The 26,244-nt window shown below is 40.0% G+C and overlaps 1 protein-coding gene across 1 annotated transcript in view; it reads right to left on the bottom strand.

Annotated features, from left to right (window-relative positions):
* Positions 1 to 26,044, bottom strand: part of egfra (epidermal growth factor receptor a (erythroblastic leukemia viral (v-erb-b) oncogene homolog, avian)) — a 41,070-nt gene extending 15,026 nt beyond the window's left edge. Inside the window, exons 1-13 of the mRNA XM_054624123.1 lie at positions 25,816 to 26,044; positions 6,208 to 6,359; positions 4,581 to 4,767; positions 4,336 to 4,467; positions 4,180 to 4,248; positions 3,841 to 3,959; positions 3,326 to 3,467; positions 2,136 to 2,252; positions 1,237 to 1,363; positions 1,043 to 1,116; positions 868 to 955; positions 534 to 733; positions 245 to 377 (exon numbers count right to left, since the gene is read on the bottom strand). Coding sequence (XP_054480098.1) covers positions 245 to 377; positions 534 to 733; positions 868 to 955; positions 1,043 to 1,116; positions 1,237 to 1,363; positions 2,136 to 2,252; positions 3,326 to 3,467; positions 3,841 to 3,959; positions 4,180 to 4,248; positions 4,336 to 4,467; positions 4,581 to 4,767; positions 6,208 to 6,359; positions 25,816 to 25,897 — 1,622 coding nt within the window. The 5' untranslated portion in view covers positions 25,898 to 26,044. The remainder of the gene's footprint in view (positions 1 to 244; positions 378 to 533; positions 734 to 867; positions 956 to 1,042; positions 1,117 to 1,236; positions 1,364 to 2,135; positions 2,253 to 3,325; positions 3,468 to 3,840; positions 3,960 to 4,179; positions 4,249 to 4,335; positions 4,468 to 4,580; positions 4,768 to 6,207; positions 6,360 to 25,815) is intronic.
* Positions 26,045 to 26,244: the final 200 nt, after the last annotated feature.

The raw sequence follows: 26,244 nt of genomic DNA on the forward strand, positions 1-26,244 counted from the left end.
TGCTGGAGGTTTAACTTCAAAATACCTTAGATGGTATTTGGTCTTTCAATTGATTCAATAACAAATCCCCAGTGTCTAATGTCTAGTCTGGAAATGATCGTGGTATGAAAATAGACTTTGAAGGAGTTAAAGGAAGAGTTGAAGGAGTGAACACATCTGATGTTCAGACTGTTTGTTTGTCTAAAATAAGGAACACTGCATTTCCAAACTTAAAAAGGCATTAAAAGACAGATTCCTCCCTTACCCCTCCAGGATGTTGCAGGAGTCAACACAGCTCCCATCACGGCTATGGTCTCGGCAGGCGAAACACATGTCCGGGCCGGGGCCCCAGCAGCTGTCTGTAGAACACTTCCTGTCACAAGTGTTGTTCTGCAGGGCTGAAAACAAACATATTATCTCAAGAAGGGCTCTTTCCTGCATAATTATCCAATTTTAAGATTAGACTTAATTTATTAAATGTTAGAAGTTATAAAACAAAACAACAGAAAAGGATCTTGATGAATTATCCGTGGGAAAGCAATTTTTTAATTTACCACATGTGGCAGCATCAGCATTTTCCTCAATGGTAGCGCTTTGTCTTTCTGATTTGAAGAGCCCCTTCCAGTGGCTTTTGTCTGTGTAGCACAGGTTTTTGTTCTTCATGATGATAACGTCTCCATCGCTGATTTCCTTTAGGGAGTGAAGGCCCAAGTAGTTGATATCGAGCTGAGCCATGATTACACTGCGGCTACCGCTACCAGAGACAAAATGGTGGAACAGCAAGAGAAGAATAGAAAAAGGAAAGATTTTATGCCTTGTAAAAAAAACAAATACGTTGCTTGCGATCCAGTGGTTGTGAATCTACGGAGGTCTTTATAGGGAACATACCGTTTTGTTCGTCCTCGAACGATCTCCAGATTCTCAAAAGGACTGAGTGAATGCATGTTCTCTGGCCAGGTTTGAATCAACAAGTATCCTGAAGAAACAAATGGATTGTTAGTTGTGAAACTCTTCAATGAGCATTCAATGTGTCATGCATTACTCATGTCTTATGCTCTCTTACCAGTAATTTCTTTAACTGCCTTGAACACTTCAAGCTGGGCAGGCTCCATCTTTGGTGTTTTGGTATACGAATCCCTACAAATAACAAGAATGTACATGTTGTCTGCCTTTGGAAAAGGTGCTCAATGATCTATTGCAGTAGATATAGTTGATATACAAAGACAGGCTGTATTGCTGTTCATTTCCTTGACTTACCCATGAATCGATGTGTGGATGATAGCAATGTTACCATTGATTTTCGTGCAGTTTTTAAAGGAGTCAATGTTGGAGGCATTGATAGACAAGATGTGAGTCAGGTTTCCTGACCCAAGTCCGTCACACACTGGAAACAAATCAGTAGAGAAAGGCATTTAGAGATCCTGACCATATTCTGATTCTGGTATAAACCAAACTGAGCAAGGCATTGTATTGAAGGCAAACTTTGTTGGAAGTACTTTAGTGGTGGTAGTATTCAGACCCTAAAAGTACTAATTATTACCAGCAAAAATGTAAGGTATCAAAAGTATTGATTTATTGAAGTACTGAAGTATTGATTATGCCAGAAATGTGTTCCCTTAAAGTGGCATATTACTGTATTATGCATTACAAAATTGGATTATTACTAGTGGTGCATTAACATGAAAGTAGCATTATAACAATTTTACACACCATTACCCCATCGACAAAAACATATTTTATAATTTGATTATACAATTTGTATGCAAAGTATAAGACTGGAACCAGTGGAAAACATGTAACCTAGCTCTTTCTAAATGGAACAAAAATTCCACCTACCTAAAGCTGATTAGTAATCACTGCATATCTTGTATCTTTTTAATTAGTACAAAAAACAAAGTGTAAAAATGAATGTGTTATGTGCTAACTTATCGGCTGCTGGCTGTGACAGCTAACTCAGAGACAGTCTCGAGAGTGGTATTATATTTTTCTCATCTAATTCTCAGCAAGGAAGTGAATATTCATATTTCCCAAAACAGTTTAAAAGTAGAATTGTAATAAAGCAAAGTGCTTAAGTAAATGTATTTAGTTTTGTTTCACAATCTACATGGTGTATGAGTCAGAAATATGTCCTCGGGTTGAAAGCTTAACCCCCTTACCTTTTGGACACAGTCCGTCACACTTGGCGCACTTCCTGATTCCTCCCTCGTCCACCTCGTATGTGTTAACACTGCACGTCCGCACACACGCTCCATGATCAGTTACAACATAGTTATCTGGAATGATTTCAATATTCGTTATGTCATAATCACATGATATTCAATATTTGCAGGTTGAAGAACATCAAACGAAATCTAAATGTTCCTTTAAGAAATAATAACCTGTGTGAGTTACACCATAGTGTGACTTTAGGGACATAATAATGATGCAGGCCTTAGAGTATGCATGTAGGGTGAGTAATACTGGGACAGACTGGGTAAGGTTTAACTGATGAGGAACAGTTGTTGCATTAACACGCCCTGAAACTCAATCATTTTCTTTCTGTGTTTCTATAGTTTATAATTAAACTTAGACAAACTGTAACTGCTGAATGTGTAACAACCCTGAAGGACAACCTGGGCACTTGTTGAGCACACCACAATGTGAAAAAGCTCATAATCATGCGTGATGTGTTTCATTTTGGCCAGTGAAGCCTATCAGTTTTACTTTAATCATCTTGACTGTCAGCTATAGCGAATGCCATAAATCAACCCTGTCTCCTACATACAACTAAACTGCACTTTCAATTAGGTTTTAAGGGAAACATATTATCTTCAGGACGAATGGTGCAGTTTTAAATCGTTACAAACTGGTGGTTCACAAACAAAACAAAATAAAAAATGCCACAAAAGTACTTTGTTACATTAAGACAACAAAACTGCTTAGTCAGGTTTAGGACTATGACCAAGAAATTGAAACAAAACAAAAACGCAACAAAAGTACTTGGTTTGGTTTACGCAACAAAACTAATACTTTGTATGTTTAGGCAACAAAAATACTTAGTTCAATGGGGACACAAACAGTAGTATCCTGGCTGAATGCCTTGTGTTTTAGACCCATCAACCACCCTGACTTTTCCTTATGCAAATTTCAGCAGACTCGTCAAAAAGCAAACATAATCACTGACATAATATGTTTCCTTCCAAATGTAATTCACAATGCATTTTTTTTTTTTGTATGGGGACGTCATTTTTATGAGACAGGGCTGCATGAATATATATTGCTGTCTAGGAAGATGAAAAGTTTACTTCAAAACAAAATAAAAAGTTGTAAATTGTGATTGTAAGTGTCTCTGTTTATCCGTCCTTACGTGGGCAGCTCTTGACACAGGCTGCTCCGAAGTTGTACTTCCCATGTGGGTTGGGTACCAGCTGGTGCAGGTTGGGGTCGTAGCGCATGAGGCCCGGGCAGGAGTCCTTACACACCCCGTCGTCCTGGAAGTCCCGACAGGCCTGCAGCACAAACAACAGTCATCCAGTACATTGGGACCATAACAGAACACCGCTCTAATGATAACACTGCATTCCTCTACAGCATTGGCTTAATCCTCAGAGCTGCACAGAGAGGCAGAGCAGACGCCGTTACTCAAGACACTGCCAATAGACAGATTTAATCATCATTTATATGTCTCATTGGTACTGAAACTGATGACAATACTTCTGATCATAAAAACAAGTGCTGCTGAGTGACGGCTTTGTTTTCTTGGAGATTTAATGCAGTAAGTATGAAACATTCAGAGTGTTTTGTTGTTTAAGCTTATCTCCTCCCCAGCTCCTTTATCATATCATTACTCTTGTCCTCCATGTGATAGTGTCTTTCTCTCACCAGACAGTCGGTGGGCCGCGGTCCTGTGCAGCCGGCAGCACAATGCTCATTACAGCAGTCGCTGGGTGAAGGCCCTTTGCATCTCTTAGAGCACTGCTGTGCACAGTTCAGCTTTGTTACTGGAAGGAAATAACAGGACAAAGTCAATGGAATGACCTGTAGCAAGTCTTCTTTTTTTCTATTTTTTATTATTATTTTGAAGCCATATTAAGGCTGTTCATTTTGCGTGTTCAAAATTATGGCAAAAATTATGGAGCTTAGATGGATATATTGTACACTGACAATCTTATATTGATTGATTTTCTTCCATGATAGAATAAAAACAGAATAACAACTCACAGATCTGACAGTTTTCAGGACCAGGTCCCCAGCATGAACCATTGATGCAGCTTGAGTCGCATTTTTTACCTGTGAAATCAGACCACAAGAAATGTTTTCTTCAACATCACATAATGAATTCCTTTGCGAACTTCTGCTGTGAAATGTTTAACTTACAACGTGAATGGCTGATGGCCAATGGGAGCACCATTTTTGGTTTGCTTTCAGCGTTGACAATATCATACCACTGTATCGTTTCCACATTGCATGGCTGGTTGGTCCCAAACTTAACACCTCCTTTAAGAATCTCTGCAAAGAAAACCCGCCACGTGAATTCAATAAAAAAATACAACATTCATTTTACAAATCCTCAATGTTTTTACAGCTTAATAACAACATATCACAGGGAAATGGATACTGACCTGTCAGGCTGGTCAGAAGAAGCTCATTGGTGCCCTGACCTGTAGCTTTCTCATAATTAGTGAGCACAACGAGGCCAAACATTCCCTCATAGAGCGAATGACCTCGAATGATGCGCAGGTTCTGCAGAGGAATCCTGGATGCTGTGTTGAGGGCGATCAGCACATAACCACCCACTTCTTCAATAGACTGTCAGAAGAAAAAAAAACGAGAAAGCCACACTGTGAACTGAAGTAGCTGACGTGCAAAGCCAGGGGTTCTCCAAGCAAATAATTAGGTCAATTAGATAAAAACTGAACCTGTGTGAATGCGATTTCCTGCGTTTATATATATTTCTTTCAACCTTAAAACAAAATGTGGAGAAATGGGCTGTCCATAATAATGTTGGTAGAACAAAATCATTTGAAATACATGTCAATAACTGTATTAATAATGTAATAGCCCTAAACCATATTCAGTTACACAGATAGATGGTGTTGACTTTTTTCAAACTTACGGTCAAACTTACCTTAACATAATGATAGATGATAATGACCACTGCCCAATCTTTTGATTGGTATACTATTCTAGTATATTTTTTATAGCATAGGAACAAATATAAATTAAATTACTTTTTACCCCATAAATATGTAGATCCTGACCAGACCATGCAGGTCTTCTTTTTAGCCTGAGAGGCTACAAAATAAAGTCCAAAAAGTCCTTGCTATTGCAGTGAGTGTAGATGCCCTTAATGTGATTATCAGCGATTTTATCAACTCAGAGCTTCTCTTATCTGGTTTATGACAGCTGACAGTAAGCAGACTTTGTTAATAGAGATGTTATCAAACTGAAAATTAAAAAGGGAAGGGGGGGACGGGACAGAAAAATAGGATTTTAAAAACGGAGGGAGCCATGCCTTCTCCTCAGTTGCCCTTGGAACTATGGCAAGATATGTGCTGACTGTATGTTTTTTCTGTGTTTGTGTCTGCAGGCTTGCATGTGAGCGTGTGCGTGTGGTCCTTCTTCACATCTGCCCAGTGTTCACAACCTTGTCGCTACAGCTGGTGTTCAAGCAAAGCTCCAACCGGAGCATCATAAACACACTGAATCATCTGTCACTATGGGCTCCCTCTCCACCGATTTCAATTTGCTGTACTGAAGCCTACGGACATCTAGGAGAGATTGTCTTGCAAACTGGATTCAGACCACCAAAGAGATGATAGGAAACTTTTCCCATCTGTAATATGCATGTTTAGTTCAATATGATGATAAATCGTCTTTTAGATGAAATCATTTATAGTGTCATCTAAATTGATTATAACAAGCACACACTACCTCAAATTTCTCAGAAGTTCTCACATGAAATAATTTGAGGATATGAATATCGTTTCAAGATTGTAATTTTGTCTTTAAGTCACAATTTACTCAGTTCTATGCGATTAATAAACTGTGCTGTTCATTTTGCGCTGCTCTTAATTAAATGAGAAAATACTCAGTACTTTTCATTTGTCTTTAGTGTTTACTGAATACAAATAAAGCATGCTATATTGTGATTTATCTCGTTATTGAGATAAGAAAATGACCAATATCAAGATGGAAGTTTTTTGCAATACGTTTAGCCTCCTCTGCTATACTGGGTTCAGTCTTTACCGAGAGGAAGGACAGGTTGCGGTGCTCCTCCATGTAGGTGACCTCCAGGTTCTCCAGGACCACCGTGCAGTTGCTGTAGGTCTTCACCATGTTCTCGTAGTGGTCATCTTTGGAACCCAGAAGGTTTAAACGGTTGCTGATGCCTTGGCATACTGCAGGAAAAAACAAAAAAAAATACAAATTGGAGAATTTGTTAGTTGGTTACTTAAACATGTGTTGTTAATCCTCTGCCATGTCACCAAAGCATTTATCCGAGGCCCTCAGTGTCAGAAACATCCACCGCTGTAACAGCCTGGTTCAATTTATGACTGTCTGTCTGGGAGTCTCTGTTTGTGATTTTGCTCTGCACAGTCATAACTTGGCCGTCTTTCATGTGAAAATAACCGTTCTGGGTTGCATCTACAATAGGAATTAAATCAGCAACGAAGCGAGTTCTGGCTCATGAGTCAAAGTGAGCTGGCTGTATTTATACTGGCAACGGCCTGGATCTTTCCACTGCAATGCGGTTATAACAACCACTGTGACCAGCAGCTCCAGGCCCATTGTGTCATTTCAGAATAAAAGGATTTGGTGTGTCACAGATTCCATGACACTTTAGAGTAAGTGTCATGGGGGAGCTTAGACTCTCTGATTCTCATGATCGATAATGGTCTCAATAACTTCAGCCGAGTTTAGGCATATCTGATTTTGGGGCGAGCTCTTGACGTGATTAAAAACAACTTATGGTTTACCTCAAACGCTGATCATGCACCTTTTCAAGTTTTCATTGCCAATAACAACAGAGGCATTGATAGAGAGATTTACAGGTCTACAATTGTGTGCTTATAACGCAGCCTTCCTGGAGTTATGCAATAAAGAACCTGGATAAGGAAGGCTGTATTACTGATAAGTGCAGAAGACACAAGAGGCTTTCTCTGTAATGGAGTTTTTAAAGGAAGAATGTATGTCTTTAGAAAGCAGGTCGTCTCCTTCTGTTCAGGAGTCCCTTGAGCTGGTCCGACAGGTTCTGACTGGCACTGAAGAAAGAGTCAGCTGTGTTTAACAGTGTGTCACCCCTCCACACACACACACACACACACACACACACACACACACACACACACACACACACACACACACACACACACACACACACACACACACACACACACACACACACACACACACACACAAACACACACATAAAACACATGTAAATACACACATAATAAGCATTGATAATGGAGTCTTTATTTATGGGTTGCCTTGAGCAATAAGTTGAGAAAAAAAAAAGTTTATTTTTCCTGTTTATTATAAATGATGGTGCTGCTGTAACGTCTCTTGGGTCACATTCCACAACGTGTCTGCTCTTGACTGCAAAGAAAGGCAAAACACGCACTCCAAATTCTGAAACACGCCTCGCAACACTGTACATTACAGGTAAACTCATATGCACTGCCACATTTCTGATCTGCCACATTGAAGAAAGAGAAATAACTTTGTCTTTCAACTCAGTCAAACGAGTATCTGAAGCCAATATTTGTACTTTTTTGCTTCCATTGTGCATTTTGCTCACTTTGTTATTTTGAATTCACACAAATCAACGGCGATGGTGCACGGAATCAATGAGAATTAGGCCCAAACAGCTGTCTCCCGCCCTCCCTCTCCTTCCCCCTCATTAGTTTGTCCCTGAGGGATCTCCATGACATGAACCTTGCAGTCCAGCAGCCTAACGCCATGGCAACAGAGGCAGACTAGCAAAGGCAAGCTGACCGTTTTAATTAGAGCAGCCATTTGAGATGTAATTAGCCCCCTAATTATGACGCAGACAGGGACACCGAACTGTAATAAACAAAAAGGTTGTCATGAGTGTGCAGCTGTGAATATTATTCAACCTGATTCGGACATTCTGACTGACAGTTTGCTAATAGGGATTAATGATTATGGTTAATTGGTGTGTGTTCGATTGGCATATATAATACATCTATGGTTATCTCCCAGCCCGCTTCCTGTCTGAATGTTTCGTTCAGGTAATATCTATAATGAGCAGTAAAAGCTGCGTGAGGCCGGCGACTTAAGGTTCAACAAACTTCCTCCACCAGAGGTTCACACAAGGAAGAAAAAAGAAAAAAAAGTTGATTGCTCAAGCAAGCAGCTGAACAGCCACAGTAAACATTCTCCTCTGCCCACTTTTTGATATCATAACTCTGTTGCAGGTGGTAAATTACCTGATATTACAGGACCATAAAGTGACTTCCTCATCAGGCTGCAACTCATGAGAAAGAACCAAGGTCAGTCTGTAGCTACATAGTTATAACTAAAAGATGGCCTCATAGTTTTACATAGACTTTGATTTTCTTCTAACAACACAGCCTTGTATAAATCCACTCCGGTATACAGTATCTGAGCTAGATGTGTCATAAAAAGGTTGCACAATTTAAAACTACCGGCCTGCAAGTAGAGACAGACAACAGCTTGTGTTTTAAAGAATATGCAGATCGGAAATGAAGGTACCCGGTTTTTCCATGACACCTGATCCATTTTGACTCATGAAATTCATTAAGAAACACAGCTGACTGTCTTAAATCTGCTTTAATGCAAGGGTTGGGCCATGCAGTGACGTAACTGATACTGTGACAAAGACTAATTAGAGATTGCTTCACTTCTTCCAGCTGTATTGTCGTCACTAAATGTCCAGGAGGTAACTCTATGAGGAAGGAGTGGCAGGTCTGGTATATCTCTGATTTAGTACTGTATGCATGTGTGGGTGTGTGGGTGTGTGTACAGGCATGTGTGTGAGTGTGTAACACTGGGAGGAATATATATAATATTCGCTGGCCTGTGCCGATCAGCACCCAGTCACAGCAAGACAAAAGACTGCGTAAACCCAGATCATTAGTCATCTAAGCTCGTTGAAATGTGCGGTTGCATATCACTCGTTTGATGTTTACTCGGGGACTAGCATTGGAAGTCAAGGGTGTGTGGGTAGATATTTGTTTCTTGAGGCTATTGGATCTGCAAGACTACAGAAAATGAGACTGGCTAAGCTAATTATGTGAGATAATTAGCTCATTGTTCAGGTCCACCCTCAGTACAGACTTCAAAACCACACAGAAATTGAGAATGCACATGCTATACTGTTGCAGAGAATCCAGGTCAAATCTGCTTTTCAACCACCTGTATTTCTCTCCAAGAGCTGGATATTGAGGAATGATCCCTCAAATAGTTTCATATACTGCTTGAAAGTTTGTTCCTTTGCATGTAAAGAGAAAGAATTACAGGGAAACAACTTACTTAACGTCATGCAGTACAAAAATACCACAAAAATACATTTCTAAGAAAAAGCAGACGATTGTGTTAAATCAGTGAATCTCTGAATTATATATTTAAGGAATACAGTAGTTCAACATTTCAGATATATACTTATTTACTTTCTGGGGGAGAGGTAGTTGAGAAGATTGATGCCACTTTCATGTACGTATGGGAAATGTTAGGCTTCTGTGAGCAGCGGTTAGCTTAGCTTAGCATAAAGACAGGAAGCAAGGGGAAACAGCTTGCCTGCCTCTGTTTGGTTTATAACCCCCGTAAAACGGTGAACAGTTTTTTGTGCAGATTGAACAAACAAGGTGTTATGTGTAAAAGACTGTATCCAGTCTTTATGCTAAGCTAACTGGCTGCTGGTTGTAGCTCTATATGTAACAGACAGACACGAAAGTGGTATCAAAATGTCCAACTTTTCCCTTTAAAACCTTTCCAAAGACAGCATTTAGTGACAGCCTGCTGCATTGCATATATGCTACAGGTGTTTGTGTTAATGTGACCATTTCCTTTATTATGTTAGCAGCTTTCGCACAAAACATCAAAAGTGAAACTTTTCTTTCTGAAAATACACATTTGACAGAGAAAAGAGGGGAACAAGTGAAGCAGGGTATAAAACCAAAGTCACGGCAGACAAAAGTTACGGTAAATATTTGAGACACATTAACTAAACATGGCAAGAAGAAATGCACAATGTTAAGTACCAAAACCAACCAAAAGAGAAAAAGTCTGCCATAAATTCATATTCTGAGGTCTCATTTACATGTTTGGACCAAAGTTTGTATTTTGATGGGCATGGTGGGAAATACTGAATTTCCACAAATTAAAACTAAACTTTCCACAGTAAAAACCCTTCTCTAACCCATCTAATGGTTTCCTTCTGTACACTGAGCTGTCTACATTTAAATCATCATGCTTTCTACTTTTCTACAGACTACAGAAATGGCCCTGCTGCGTTCTCTTCCTCTCATTCACTACCTGCAATTAAATTACGCTGTGTCCAGAGTCTGATAATCAGATTATCTGAAAACTTATACATAATTAAAGGGAAGTAACAATGCTAACTGACATGACTTGTATATTTCTCTCTCCGAGCCAACAGCATTACGGCAAAGTATTTTATGTAACTCAATCTGCAGTGTCCCTCAGCTGATAACAAATCGATGCCAAGATTAATTCCCTTATTGAGATGTAAATTATGGTTATTCCCCTGATCTACACGTATCGTAAGAGGAAGTTGATAAGATGTGGAAAAAAATACAAGCTCTGCTTTTATTGGCCTCCATTTAAAGTTGGGGTCCACTTGGGGTTGCGTTGACTCATATTTTAAGACCTCCAGATTTCAGGGAATCATAAATCTCTCAAAGCCCCCCTATCAGTGAATGAAAAGAGAAAAAAAATCCACTTCCTTCCATGATTCTTTCTTTGCATTCAGCTCATACTTCCTCCATTATATTTTCTGGCTAAGATTCAGGAGGAGATGAGGGATCAAATGTCATATAAAGGGAAAACCAGCAGCACAAGTACTCATATGTACATTCTTTGAGGGTGTGTACTATATTTTTATAAACACACTTTGTAGTTTGACATAGAAAATCCTGATATCCTGCTCTCTGTACAGGGGGGAAATACAATCTTCCTTTGCGTGGGAGATGCATCAATCCCTTAGAGAAAACATCTTGGGGCCTCAAAAACAAAATACAAAAAGGGGCCAGTAAGGACTAGAGGATACCCCCCCCCCACACACACACACACACACACACTTTTCCTCCCTATCCCAAGTGAATGCAGCAACACAAGTCACTTTGACATCACAGGAAGTAGATTTTTGCAAAGGGTCAGTTCCAGACAGCTACCCTGCGATGCTGAACCAGATGGTAGCTGATTTGTAGTCTAAATCTAACTTTATGTACTACTGGAGAAAGAGAACTGATTGACAGGAAGTGAGGAAAAAAACTGAAACTGAGGGATAAGGATAGTCAAGAGCGGTTTGTGGTTTAGCTATACTAGATGTAGATGTGGGACCTAGCGGCCGGCTGTGGGTCAAAATGTGGAACGGGGGTGTTAAAGCCTCACACTTGATGTATGAACGTGGCTGACCTTTCTCTGAGGGCTCACAAAGGGGACAAAACACTGACGGGGCCAGCTGTAGAACACAGGCAGATGAAGCATCCAAGCCATTACGTCACGTCCCGCTAAACAGTTTAACCCCTGTAACTAAACGCTCACCGGCCCTGCCTCGGTTTGAGCTCAGTCAGTGAAGTTTAGTCTGTTCAAAGCTGAGCAAAGTGACCAAATAAAGACCAAAAGGCCTAATGTTTACTCTCCGCTCCTGAAGAGCACTCTCTACCAGTCAGTGAGACATTCCAGATACATGTGGCTGGGCCCATCAAAATGTTTATGCTCCCCCTCAGCGTGAGGAAACCGTGGATTTAGGTTCAGCACAAACACAGGAATACAGTATGTATACTCACACTTCTGCATCCTGTGATCAGCATTTATCAGACCTTAAGGCATATAAATTAGTCCAATGTAAGGTCTCATTTAGAAGCCAGATTGCGGCCAATTGGATCCTTAAGGTTTAAATTAATACAGCTTATGGATATTATACATCTACATGGAGTTAAAGGTCCAAAGTTCACCCGAATTAAAAGAAGTGCCAACCAATACAATAGATGTTAATTCAATTTTTTAGTTCTGCTTACAGCAATTAAAAGATTACGTTTATGGGCTGTAATTGAAAAAAATGGCTTTGGATGCAATGTCCCTGTTACTCAACAGACCTCGCAACAGTTTTCGTAGGAAGACTTTTCTATGAAAACACAGTAACAGGGACATTGTTTCTGAAAAAAAAAGCTGTAGAAATTAATATTTGTATATGAACAACCTGTCAGATGACTATTTGTGATGTGAAAGAAGTATTTCATGCTGACACATAGACAAACTATAGATATACCACCAAACTCTGCAGTTCCCCTCAGTTTTAGTAAGATTTAAAGCTTATTCAGCTCAGTTTTGGTTTTTTCAGCACGCAACTTTTCGGTTTTGGTTAACTCTCACTGCTCATCTGTATTGTTTCCAGCTGCTTTCAGAAAGGAAGCTGTGATAAACATAACGCATTTATCGGCTTACGAGTCAGATACTTCGCTCAGAAGTTAAAGGAAAACAATACAGAGCTAAAATAAGATAGAATACGACTGTAATATTTGCCAGGTAGCCTGAAACACAACATCAAATAATCGCTAATGTTGTTCCGTGTCAGCCCAATGTGTGATAATATGATAATATGTCAATGTTGTGTTTACAGTTGTGAGCACCACAAACTACATTCCATTAATCTCTATTGTATTGGGGTGGAGGCAGAAATCTCAGAGGTTAAACATCTCAAAACGTGTACAAACAAAAGCAAAACTGTTTGCATGGTTACATAACCACTACAGGTAAATTTGAATTTTTTCCTTTTTTGTAATTTCAGTTAGCCAGCCCTTTAATTTAGAAAAAAATCTGAGTTCATCATGTGGTTACTGATTGACAAGAGGAGCTTTCATTGCATTCCTGCTGGTTATCATTTGAGCTACTGCTGTGACTAATCAACACTCCACATTTATCGAGATAGTCAATGATGCATTCATGACTTAATAGTGATATCCATAACCGAAGAGATAAATAACCCATAAATGTTAGGAGAATACATAACTGAGCACAAAGCTGATTTATTGGAGTTACTTTAACACAGCTGCACTCCTATTACTCTCCAGCTGTGACCGGTATACGAGGGGCCCAACACGATGGCCCAAATAATCAAACAATACATATCATTAGTCAGAAAATTCTCCCACATGCCCTGTTGGAAAGTCCATTAGTCCTCCATTAAGGCCCTGCACAATCCAACTCCTGTTACCCAAAGCTCACACAACTTACGCTAGCCCCAGCCCCATTTAAATTCCAATAATGCACCCACCATCCTCCTGAAATGTTCCAACATTAAACCCACTTCCTCTTTAACATCCAGACATTCTCCCTATTGAAGCCCGTTCTAGCCAAGACAACCCCCCCACTTCCCCTCCTTTTTCTCTTTCTCCTTCCCTGTTAAAACCATACTCCTCTTCAATCCCACAGGAAGCACGGGAGGAAGACTGGAGCGGGAGTGGGCGGCGAGCACATTGCTGCTAACCCACTGTCTTTTTCTCTCTCCCCCCCTCCACCTTCCCTTCCCTTCCCTTCCCTTCCAACGACCATCACTAAGCCATGCCTGGAAAAGAAGAGCAGAAAAACCAACAACCACAAGCGGAGGAACCCACACATTTCACACATCATTCCAGCGGCAGAAAGCAGCTGTGATTCGGGAATCCCCGTACGGTTTAAGCATTCCCAGTGCCGAGCAGCAGGCCCATATTGGTGCAACATCAAGAGAGGACAGATAACTCTCACTCACTGGACTCCTCGCTCCGTCTAAACAAAGGAGATAGACGCTCATTGAGACAGCCTTTTTCTGCTGAAGGGTTTCTTATTTTTAGCCAATTGCTGACAGCCTCATTTGTGTGAAGGTCTGACCGCTGTTTCGTAGCGTTGCCTGCCAACGACTCTGTTACTGCCTTAGTCATGTCTCTAGCAACTCGGCCCCGCTGGAGTCCTCACAGAGAGAGACCCCATAAAAGGAATATTGTACATACGCCGTGGGGTTTGCATTAGTAAGCTTCCCTCTGTGGCTCAGACCTTACTCAATATTCCAACCTCTGGTTTACACATCAGCAGGCCCCTTAAATCCACCGATGAGTAGTTTCTTCCTCATCCACACTGGCAGAGGGCAAGAGTCAGGGACAAACAGAGCTCAGGGGAATCAGTTTGGACAGCAGAGGAGCTCTCCTAATTTTCAACACTCTGAAAGGGGGATTTTGTTACATGTTGCGTTGTTCTCGCCAAAAGCATGACCAATTTAATTAGCCTAGGAAAGCTGGTAAGAATTTAGCTGCGTCTTCCTGTTGACACATCAAACTGAAATGTTTGAAATGCAACGGGGTGCCGCTGCCAAGTTCTCAGAGGCCCCGGAGTGCTCCGTTATAATCTTCAGAGTAATTTCAAAACAATTCTATCGCTACTGAAAAAGTATGAGCAGCAACGAAGCACAGACAATGGTGCTAGTTTTTCATCAAACACCTTTCCAACAAGCCCACGGCTCAGATTTCATTCATTGTTAACCCGTGGGGCCTCATCCTGCACCAAAAAAAGAACATGGTTAACAAAGCTCCGAAACAATGCGCTAGCTTGTTTAAGATGATTATGAGTGAGGAGGGCGGTTGTTTCAATGCCACCCCCTCACTACAGAGACACAGAGGGGCTTTTTGCACAACCTATGGCCTGGCTGCTTTTCGTCAGTCAACAAAGCCATCACACTTGGCAAGCTGGAACCTTTTCTCGCTATCAGCTACACTGCTGAACACAAGGACCCTGGCTCAGAATCACTGTCTATGAAACACACTACAAACTCTAATGGCCACTCTAGAGAGTGGACAATCTGTGTATGAGCCAGGATACAAAACCTTTCCAACATTATAATTTTCCAATGTCCAACCAAGGGAACATTTTTAAAAATTGGCCAGTTACCAGTTGAATAGCAGACAGAAAATACAACCAACTGTAATGCAATAATTACCCTAATAATGGGGTGAAACACTTTGGTTTATATTACACAAGTGCAACCATTACAAACATGTTGAGACAGAAAGTTCATTCTTTACACTGGATACAATTATTTGCAAAAAACCTGTTCTCGAGCTTTGGATCATATCACACAATCTTCCTCTCATTACAGTAAGATTGTTTTGTCAACTACCATTTCCAAAGTCAAGAATAAACTTTCAACCTCATTTTTTAAGTTAAGTACAACTGGGTCCACAACAGCTACTAAATGGTCAAAAATCCCATCTGAACTCTAAAGGCGTAATGGACGAGAGGCTCCAAAGTTAGAAAAAGGGAAATTAAAATCACTCTGTGACAACTTGGCGAACACCATTTGCTGATGGAGAAACGATCAAAAGCTCCAGAACAGCTCCTAAATGGATCTTGTGGTGGGATTGTTTTTTATCAGTTACAAACATCTCAACAGATGTAATGATGTTCCCAGCTACAAATTCTGGATCACATTTCGGAAGTTTTTTTTCAATGGACCAACAAGCGCCAAACATTTATAACCCAGAATGATCCATTAGATGACTTTATTTCCTGGAGGAAAAAGACAGAAGCACATAAAAAATGTACAAAATGCTGACCTAACAAGCCACAATAAGGCCAAGAAGAAAAGCAAAGGGAAATGTATCATGCCAGTCTAACGTGCATATCTATATTCCTCCTTATTGACTGTTTAAATCAGGTTTCATGGGTTGTTTAAATGCCCTTTGACCCAAAAACCTAATTAGAATTTCAGTGTTTTTAATCTCTTGGAAATTGTATGGTTGACTGATTATTAAAATAATACTCGGATCAAAACCAAACAAGTGCATTCATATTAAATAATCCCAGACTGCTTTCTAATCAGCTCAGGAAGAGGTTGTTGATATAGAGGATGTACTGCAGGTCCAGAGGGCTAATCCTTACTGCCTGGCACTGGTCCAACTATGCACTCCAGGGTATTTCTACCAGGGAACCCATTCTCCGCCTAACTACACAGCTGAAGTGGTTTGTTATGAAAATGAAAGTAGAGTAACAGATATTGATCATTTATCAGTAATGCTTTAAATGTTGTGGGACTGTAATATGAAGCAGTGAATGGGAACTTACTTAATATATACGGCCTTCACTAATGGTTTAGTGGGCAATCTTGCAATAACATTTTTTTTTTTTATGGAGGGAAACATTAAAAGTGAAGCAAGTAGAATTCCTTCGCTTTTACAGGCCTCTGGCTTCAATTATGAAAACATGTGGTAATGAAGATGTTCCGCTCAATGTCCCACCAGGAAATTAATTCTGAGCTCGACGAAGCATTGGTGTTGTTGAAACTTACTAGGCAATTATAAAAAGGTACTGCAGAAGGGGTGTTGTGTTTAGAGCACATTATGTTTTAGTGCTCCGGGAGTTAAACAAATCACAGATCGACTCTGTAGCCGAGCCTTGCCACCATGACAATATTATGAACAATGCTGTCAACCCGTCTATAACTGGCTGGGGTGAAATACGTTTTACGATGCTGATGAAATCCCTGAGAAGAGATGTTGGCTTGTAAAATCCGGGAAGCATGGTGAGGTTAGGGCTGACATCTTCTTTTCCTTTTCTAACTCGCCCCGCTGCAACACACCGCCAGCAGCCCCATCATCATTGTTGTCGTAATTCAGACAGTTATATCATGAGGAGGAACATCTGTTGTTTGCTTGTCAAAATTATACTTTACTGGTCTATGAGGAGATCGTAGTGCTTGTAGTTTTGGAGGCAAACCTTTAGGCATATAAAAAAAGGCATGTACAAAATAGTTTTGTCGGTTGGTCCAACACTTGAACTAGACTAAATTATCTCAACTACAATTGGATAAATTGCAACAAAATTTTGTGCAGAGAAGTTAAATCCAAATGACTATGATGATATTCTTAGATTTCTTTAGTTGTCACTTAAACTGTACGTTGACGGACATTCATGGTTCCTTACTTTGGTCATTCCCAAATTTGTCCTGCTCTAGTCCCATCATGAGGTTGAGATTCATGGTTTTGTGTGAAATGTCTCCGCAACTACTGCAAAGATTCCAATGAAATTTGGTGAAGAACATTCACGTTCCCCTCAAGATGAATGAACATTTTATTAGTCTGATGCTTTAGTTTACGACCAAATTCCTACAAAATTAAAGGCCATTCCATCAGCCTCGGCTGTACTTTGTGTTAAGAGCTAAATTACAAATGTAAGCATGCTAACACGCTAAAATAAGAGATAAACATAGCATGTGAGTATTGTCTTTAAGAGCATTTTAGCATGTTGATGTTAGCATTTAACTCAAAGAACTGCTGTGCCTGAATTCAGCCTGACAGAGCTGTTATTATGGCTGTAGACTTCTCTGCATACCGTCTCAGGCCATGAATGTTTTTATTCCCTACTGATATTTGTGCCTAGGATTAAATTCAATAATCCAATATAAAACTCCAAAAAACAGCTAAATAGATTCATATACCTAAAGAGCCTTCACAACTTTTAGCATACAGGGATGCCTTTCTCCTCACTGTTTACACAGAGCTGTAAAGTCATGTCTACATGGCAACTTAAGGTCAAGGAAGACAGATAAGCCTGTGTCAAAGAACACAAAATCCTGAATAAAGAACCTTTTGTCCAAAGAATTGGTGTTTCTGCAAGGAAGGAGACATCCATTCAAGTTTGGTCCACACATGAGCCACAGAGGATGGAAGAGAACTGATTTATCTCATGCACATTTCCTTTTTCTTTGTGAATGTTTTTCAGTCACGCATTTTGCCTCATTATCTTATTTGGCCACCCATCCACTATGTATATTGGCTCATTTTCAGCCTTTCTAACATTTTCTGTAGGGAGAAACTCCTGTTAGGAAGCCCAGGGAGGCTCACCACAATAGGCACAGTGTAAGAGAATTCCAGCTTTTCCACTCTGCAACATGTCAATACCAGGCCCATTCAAAGATGTGACAGGGGGTCTAGACTAGAAGAAACCTGGAGGCAATACAGGTATCAGTTAACAAGAGATTCTGCATGTCTGAATATGTTTTTTGCTTGTGAGAAAGTCCTTTCTGGTAAGCAAGTTTCCTATTTTCAAATGCGTTCCAACAGTGCAAATCAAATCAGCAAGATAACAAACCAATTATTCTCTTAATCACTGAAGTTGTTTGTATTTTTGTCCTGCAGAGGATGCAGTTAGTATTTTGCGGTGTCATCAAAGACATACCAAGGCAAAACCCATTCTGTTTCTGTTTGACTAGTTATTACCTGCCTCTACTATCTTTTCAATAATGGAAAGTCACACACAGTAGGTCATGATTGACACTCGACCGCGCCCTAGCAATGATGCATGTAATGCCTTAATCACATTGTCAAAGAAAACACGATTTTTCATAAGAAGTGGAGCAATGAAAAACATCAGATTAACGTTCAGGGTTACCTAAATAAATAATGAATATACATAATAATTTTGTATTCTATAAATAAACTAGATTTAGCTGTTGATGTTTAACATATTCATCAATCATCGTTAGTAAAGTACTCAGTTGAAGTACATTTAAGCCAAGTTAAGCAGTACAATATTACATCAATGTCAGTTTTCCCATTGTTGCACAGTTAGGAGTGTGGAAAGAGCTAAACCCTTAAGCAACAGACTAGACCAGAGTCAATACAAACTAATGGAAAATCAACTTATCATCCAGGTTAAAGCTGTTAAGGAGCTCCTACATCCTTTTAATCAGGACGTGGAGCAGGAAGGCCCCCCTCCCTTTACACTGCAAAGGGGATTACAGATTAAACATCCTGGATCTCCATCCTGATATCTTTTGACAAATGCAGGAATTCATTTAGTAAAAAATAAATAAATTACCCATAATGTGCCACAAGGCTCCAGTCAATAACAGTGAGTCACAGCTTAAAATGCACCCTTTAGTTTACTGGGCTAATGGACCACACAGGAAGAGGCTAAATGCAAGTTTCAGAGATCAGCCACCACCCATCTATCAATGCTTTCTTCTGAAATATTCGAGGATGGAGATTTGCTTATGAAGCTATTGTTCCCTTCCCTGTGGGGATTCCTCTTTTGGGCGAGCACCGTTTGAAACATTGCTCCTCAGAATGACCCTTAGGTCATTGGAGAAGATGCCACACCTACATGAGGTTTTTGGGATAATGGTGAGGGAACTCTCATATCCAATTCTGAATGCTAAAGGGAAGCAACAGAAACTAGGAAGACAGACTGAGGCCTGTTTGATAAGCATTTAAGGGAGAGCATGAATTTAAAAGTTAAAGATCTCACCCCATCCTTCTTATGTTTGTTTATGTATCCTCGACTTTCCTGTTCTTTTCCCCCTTTGCTGTGATTCTTCTTTTAATCTGTGCACTAACCCTGTCCATCTCATTGAAATCTCGTACATTTGCATTGTGACACGGAGATCCAGAGAGCTCAGTACTGAATACAAACGAACTGTGAGGGGGAAAAGGCCCCAGACTGTTCCTGTTCATTGGCCTTTCTGAATTGAATTGAGCTACAGATTTCTCTTGAGCGGGTTTGAGCAGTGGTTTTCATCCAAGCTGAAAGCCTCCGAGATGGAAACATGGTTGGTTCCCACTTTCCATATTTACCTTCACTAGCGAGGCATACTTTACTGTCTCAGCAGTTCCAGCCTGACAGGGCACATTTGAAAAACTGCTTTGTCAAACACATGAAAAACAAATAATTAAGTTACTATTGAAAGTAATTGGTAAGAAATGATTCAGTTGCTGCAACTGGAATACATGTAAACAGTGTGCATTGGCAAATATCTACAAACCAGTCAACCAAAAGAGAACATTCTTTTTCTTTATTTAAACCCCTAAATTGAGCTTAAAGTAAGTCAAGCATTTGTTCCCACACTATTTTTCTGTGGTTACCAGTCCACTGTGAGCTAAAACTAATACTGTTAACATAGAGTACATGAATCAATGTGTTTCTTTGAGAATGTTTAACATACTGTTTGCATTTATGTTACTAAAAGTAAATTAATTTGCAATCTTTTCTTTGTAAATTGTAAAAAAAACAATAAATTCCTGTTGCCATTTTCTAAAGCTCAGGTCTTTAAATGGCTTGTTTTGTTCAGCCAATAACATAAACCTAAAGATATTCAACTAACTATTGCATAATGCATCTTAAACAAATTGAGAAGTATCAGAAAGTCATGTTTTTAGCGAAGATAAGGTCATAAAGATTAAAAACCACTGAATTATGATCACTCCTCAACACCCTCTCACTTAGCTATCCTGTAGGAGATAGACATACAAAGATAGGCTTAATAACTAATTTGGAGCCGTGGCCTCTTTTCCCTTTTAACACGACACTACATCTGATGAGATGGGAAGATAGCAGAGGGCCTTTTTTTCCAACGTGAATTCCTGGGTCTCTTTCCACTGGAGACTTCATGCACAGCCAGTTGATCATGGAAAGGCCATAAATGCAGCGGATCACTTTGTTACCATGTACAAATAAAGGACGCAAATCAGTTCAATGAGTAACCACGTTCACTCACTTATTCCATTCTGGGTTCTCAGTGGATGTATACAAACTACAGAATGGATTATAGTAGCTGCAGTTACAACACAATACACACTGGTTTATTTTGTTTAAGAGTTCCAAAGGGCGAACTTCCAATAATTAAAATCAATGATGTAGCAGGAAGCATTTCTTTACTTATTAAATAGTCATGGCAGACATTTGAACAATGCATGAAACGGGGAACCAGACATGTAATTAATGGTTAAAGAACTTTAGTAACTGTTTGATTTTAAAGGCTACACAATAGATTTAGTGTATTCAGATGCGGTTTTTACGGTTAAAAGTAAGAAGAAGAACAAAAGCTGCTTCACTTCTGTGTTCTATCTCGATGACATGCATGTCTAGCCTCGGGTGGGTCTGCACGACACAGATCTGGGTCGCTCTACAAAAGTATCAGGGCCGCCAGATAACCTGCCCTCTACAGAGGCACTATTGTCCCAGAGTGAAACCAAAATCCTTCACCTCACTAGCAGCTCTCGAAATCTGTACCACTCAGACACACTAGAGTTTATCAAAGCTTGGAGGGAGGGCGGCAAGAAAGCCAACTCCCACGGACAGCACCAAAAAGCGATATTTCCAACAATGGCTGCAGCAGATGGAAGTCTGGGAAGGTCATCAGAGGACCAGCAAAGCGTAGCACGAGGGCCGCACTGGACCCAGAAAGCAGACTGGAGATTCTAGGATTACACAGGACCGTAACCTGTATTTCACTACAGACATTCATCTAATCCCAGAGAGTGGGCTTTAATGAAAAGAAAAGGCATGGTTTCCTGAAAGAGATGGAAAAAAATAGTTGACTGATGAGGGAAAGCTGGCTTGTTAGAGCCCAACACAACACAGAGGGAAAAGCACTTACTCAGGATGCTGAAATGCACTGCAGGAGTGAAATTTTGTCATGATTCAGCTCGACTTTAGCAGGTGTGCAAGCACATTTAAATGCAAAAATGATGAAGCTGGACCATACACCTATACTTATTATCTTCCAATCTCATTCTGTGTCCAGAACTTGAATAACCCATTAACTCTGGAAAAAGCATATTGATATTTAAGCGGTTTAGCCTGTGCCTGAAGAGAGACGGGGAGCCTTGGATCAAGGCTTATGGATTTAGCTGTTGACATGCCCCTAAGGTTAGTTTGATCTTTCACAGGTTAACCCAGTTGGAGGGGTTCTGAGTTCACCTCATATCCGTCTCTGTACTTTGGCCGCTTTGAAAAGCAACATTCAACATTGAAAGGTAGAAGAAATATTGAAGCGTATAATAAAAATATGTAATCATCATCTCAGTAGGGCTGTGTATCGCCAGGAATGTGGCATTATGGTACTTATCATTGCGAAGCTGGACACAATTTCATAGTCATAGTATTTCTAAAATAGTAGAACACACCACCATTTGCGTAAAAAATTTTTTTTTTTATGCAATCTGAACAGTTGGTTCTGCATTTCCAACATTAAAGCTACTTTGAGAGTAAACTAAACAAAGTATTGACTTGGTTCATCTCTACATGTAAACTATTAATTAAAAATCAACAGTGTATTTGAGAATCGATGCAGTATCAAGAAGTATAACGGCACAACGCTCAATAATTCCGATATTTTCTTACACGCCTACTCTTCAGTAAAACTGCAGTCACAAACAGAGGGAGTCCAATTGATCCAGAAACCATTTAGCATTTCATCTGGGAAATAAATCCCCACAGTTATTACTTGTGGCTGTATGCCGGCTGAAGCTGTGGGCATTATTTACAACCACCCCACAGATGATGACAGTTAATAAACTGAGCATGCCATCGCGCGGGACGTGGAGCTTTTCTATTATTCAGCAAGTCCTGTCCGACTCCCACAGAAGCCATCACGCCCTGGCAGGCTGTCGCTGCGTGGAGGACTGTCAGGTGGGCTTCCTGTGGGACGAGCTGCTCGTTTTCAGGTGCATTAGCAAAATCTCAAATTTATTTCCAGCCGGCCTTAATGTCCTTGCATAACTGCAACTAGAGGTGGGCTGAATGACCATGTGGTAAAGAATCTGTTCATGATTATCATTTAATACCTTTGATCATGCATCTTTAAACGGCAAAAAAAACCTGGTCACAGCTGATTTTGATACTATCAACTGTTATAAATTACTGCAATAAACGTTCCCCCTTATGACTCTTGCTACACCTGTCAAGTTTTCCATCCTCACACAGCACACATGCAGTTGACAGGGAGAACCGCGACAGATTTAACACTGAAAAATCTCAAGATAACACCCAGAGCACAATAGGCACCAATGCTTTGTTTCTTACTCATGATCTCCATCAATTTGAAGTTTTACTCAACTAGAAAATGATTTGACGCTTCTCAGTGTAAACAGCTGAGCAGCTGTTCTCACTTGCTTCCTAGCAACACAGACACTACCAAGTTAAATAGACACTACTAATATAGATCAGAACGGTCGTCCATCCCTGAAAACCATGTATCTCCCCGTTTGGTGATTTTTAGAATAAGTCGAAGGATTACATGCTCCTTTGTGGGCTGAGAAAATTATCCTTCTTCTAAAGGCTTATAAAACCTTTCAGCCCCCTTTTGGATTATCTCAGAAGTACATTGTCACTAAGCTTAGAACAAGACTGTTTTTCTTTCTATTTGATTTGACATTTTGAAGATCCTTGTTTCTACTGGAGGTTAATGTTATATATTACAGCACCTTAAAGTACTGGGCCGTACAATTAATTCACATTTGAAGGAAGAAATCATGTTTATATTTATTAATTTAGATGGACTTGCAACGGACGCAGTTAGGTTCAGTCAGTATCAGTAATCCTTTATCAGTCTGCCACACAGCACAACAACACCTCAGATTTTCAAAATAATAGTTGTCTAAGGTCTATTACAGCAATATTTTCCGATTATTGTTTTGATTTAACATGATCAGCCCACCAGGAACATCACCATCCAATAGAGGGGCAAAGTGAAACCAGAACCATATGTAACAATGTTGATAATTAAAAATCCTTCCTTGAATCATAGACTTTCTCAGCAGTATGTTGTGTGGCTTGTAATAATTAAGGAGTTTTATTCTGAGTTAATGGATAAGCCAACTGCAAACTGGATGAGACAACCCCATGAACACATTGTGGCACCCTCCAGCTACTTTACTTTAATCAATAACAAAAATGTGAGTTACTTTTGTTCATCAAAACATAAAACAACCCAAATATCCAAGCAATGGTTCATTTTTGCTGTTTCAGTTTGGAGTTCTGATGCCATTAAAACGTTATTGGAGTTTGACATGATGTTCAAATCAAGTTTTGCCTATTATGGACACTGCGTTCTAGGAAAACACTGCGTACAACATACAAACATCTGTCTTAGCCCCTGGCCAAAAAACGAAAACAACAACAACAACTAAAACTGTCAGACCATATGGCAGGGCAAAATGAACAGTAATTAAACCAAATTGTAATGCATACCATAACTATCATTACAGCTGTTCACTTCTAATCTTCTCTGGTTTTAATACAATTCTAAAATCCTTATTTACTGTGGGAGGCTCGCTGCAGCGTGAAATGTGTGCTGTCTGGTTTGTTTAGAAGCCCAGAAATATTTAGGGACTCTGTCTTTTTGGCTCACAAACACTTTTGATTTGTTATGGTTCTCTGAAAACCGGCACTGGTTGTTACTTGTTGGAGCGGACGGGAAAAGATGCAACCTGCACGTGCACTGCTGGCACCAAACACACTGTGCTTATCTGCTTATAAGGAGGAACTACAGTGCAACGACTGTGGACAATGATGATTCATGAGAATAGGAAGCTACAACCATTAGGGAGTAAAGTGATACTTCTGGTCACTTTCTAACCCGGCATCTGGCCTTCATGAGGTCTGAGTCACTTGAACTTCATGTGGAGCACATTTTTTTTTGAATCTAACATTAACATTGAGATACAGCATCGTTCCTGTGCTTATATTCCAGCTAAGTCTGTGTCAAACACATCGGCTCGGACTGTAGTGGGGTGATCTGAAATTTCAGCTTTCATAAGAAAAAGACAAGACAGCAAGAAAAGCAAATAAGTGACAGACAAAACACTGCCATGTCCTTAGAAGAAATAAGATTTCTGTGACCTTTACTTCAGGGACAATAGAAAGCACAAACAAAAGCTGAGCAAGATAAACCAAGGAACCTGTTCTGTGCTACTAGAGCACTTGTTTTCATACTTTCATCAGCCTCCCTCCATAACACACTTTCCAGACCCTCTCTGGGTTTTTTTTATCATTCGTGCAAGAGGGATGAAGTGACTGTCTTCACATTTTGATCTAATTTCCTTTGAGGACCAGAGGCAAACTGGGCTTTTTTTATTATTATTATGTTATATTATTTATATATATATATATATATATATATAAACATGTGAAGAGCTGAGTGTGTATATGAGAAATACTCAATAGATGCATCTAAGAGCTTTCAGTGTGCGTTTCAAGGTGACAGCCTCGCTCTTTTTATTCTATTTTTGCCCACAATTAGGTCAAACACTGGATTAAAAAAAAAAAATAAAACAGACTCACACTGCTCACAAAAAGATCCAAAGAATTACAAATAAAAGAAGGAGAAAAATGAGGACTAGAAAATAAAGTACGCAACAAAATTGCTCAATCTACATCCCCTCCCAGGCATCATCAACACCATCAATTTGGTGAACATTTACGCACTTGGGTCATCGCCACTCCAGCAGAATTGCGTATTTGCGCACTTTTGAAAAATTGAGTCAATTAATCACAACTTTCAACACAACACTGTAATCCTCATCAGTAACTATCCAGCGTAGACAGTGAACACTAAACGTGATCAGAGCCTCTGTGTAACTTTTAACAGGTCACAGACTGAACAGCGAGACGCTCAGAAACTTTTTTTTTTTTTTTTTTTTTTTTTTGTCTGTCTCCCACGCTGGATCTAGTTTCTCTGCGGCTTTTTTTGTGCCGGTCTGTGATTTCTGCGAGATTTATTAAAAGGACAAAAAAAAAAAAAGAGTGTAAAGTGAAAGCCTGCTTGGCATTATACAACCCCAAGCCACGTACATGTTGCAGAGGCTCGGCCCGACATACCTTTCCTTTCCGCAGGAACACAGCAGCCCAGGCACAGCAGAGAGGTGAGACCGAACCAACTCACAAAACCACTTTCAGCCATCGTGTTTTCCCGTGAAGATCCCGGTGAGAAGGTGTCATTCCATAGCACCGATACGCGATATTCCGCTTGTTCAAATGGTCACAAATCTTTTAAGACTTTTTTTTTTTTCCTTCTCTAGGAAACTCAAACTTTGACAGCTCCTCCTCCTCGCAGATATCTCAAGCACTATACGAGCTCTTGCAGCGAGGACAGACTACTGGCTGCTCTGACGTCAGCAAGAGGGAGGACAGATGCGCCTCTGGAGCTGCTCAGGTAATGTGAAGCAGGCTGGATGCTTCTTAGGAATAAAGGTGTGTACTCTGGGATGAAGTATAACACTAGTTTCGGGGAAATGGTCTACAGTATGA

Source organism: Anoplopoma fimbria, chromosome 3 (genome assembly GCF_027596085.1).
Source record: "Anoplopoma fimbria isolate UVic2021 breed Golden Eagle Sablefish chromosome 3, Afim_UVic_2022, whole genome shotgun sequence".
Taxonomy (NCBI): Eukaryota; Metazoa; Chordata; class Actinopteri; order Perciformes; family Anoplopomatidae; genus Anoplopoma; species Anoplopoma fimbria.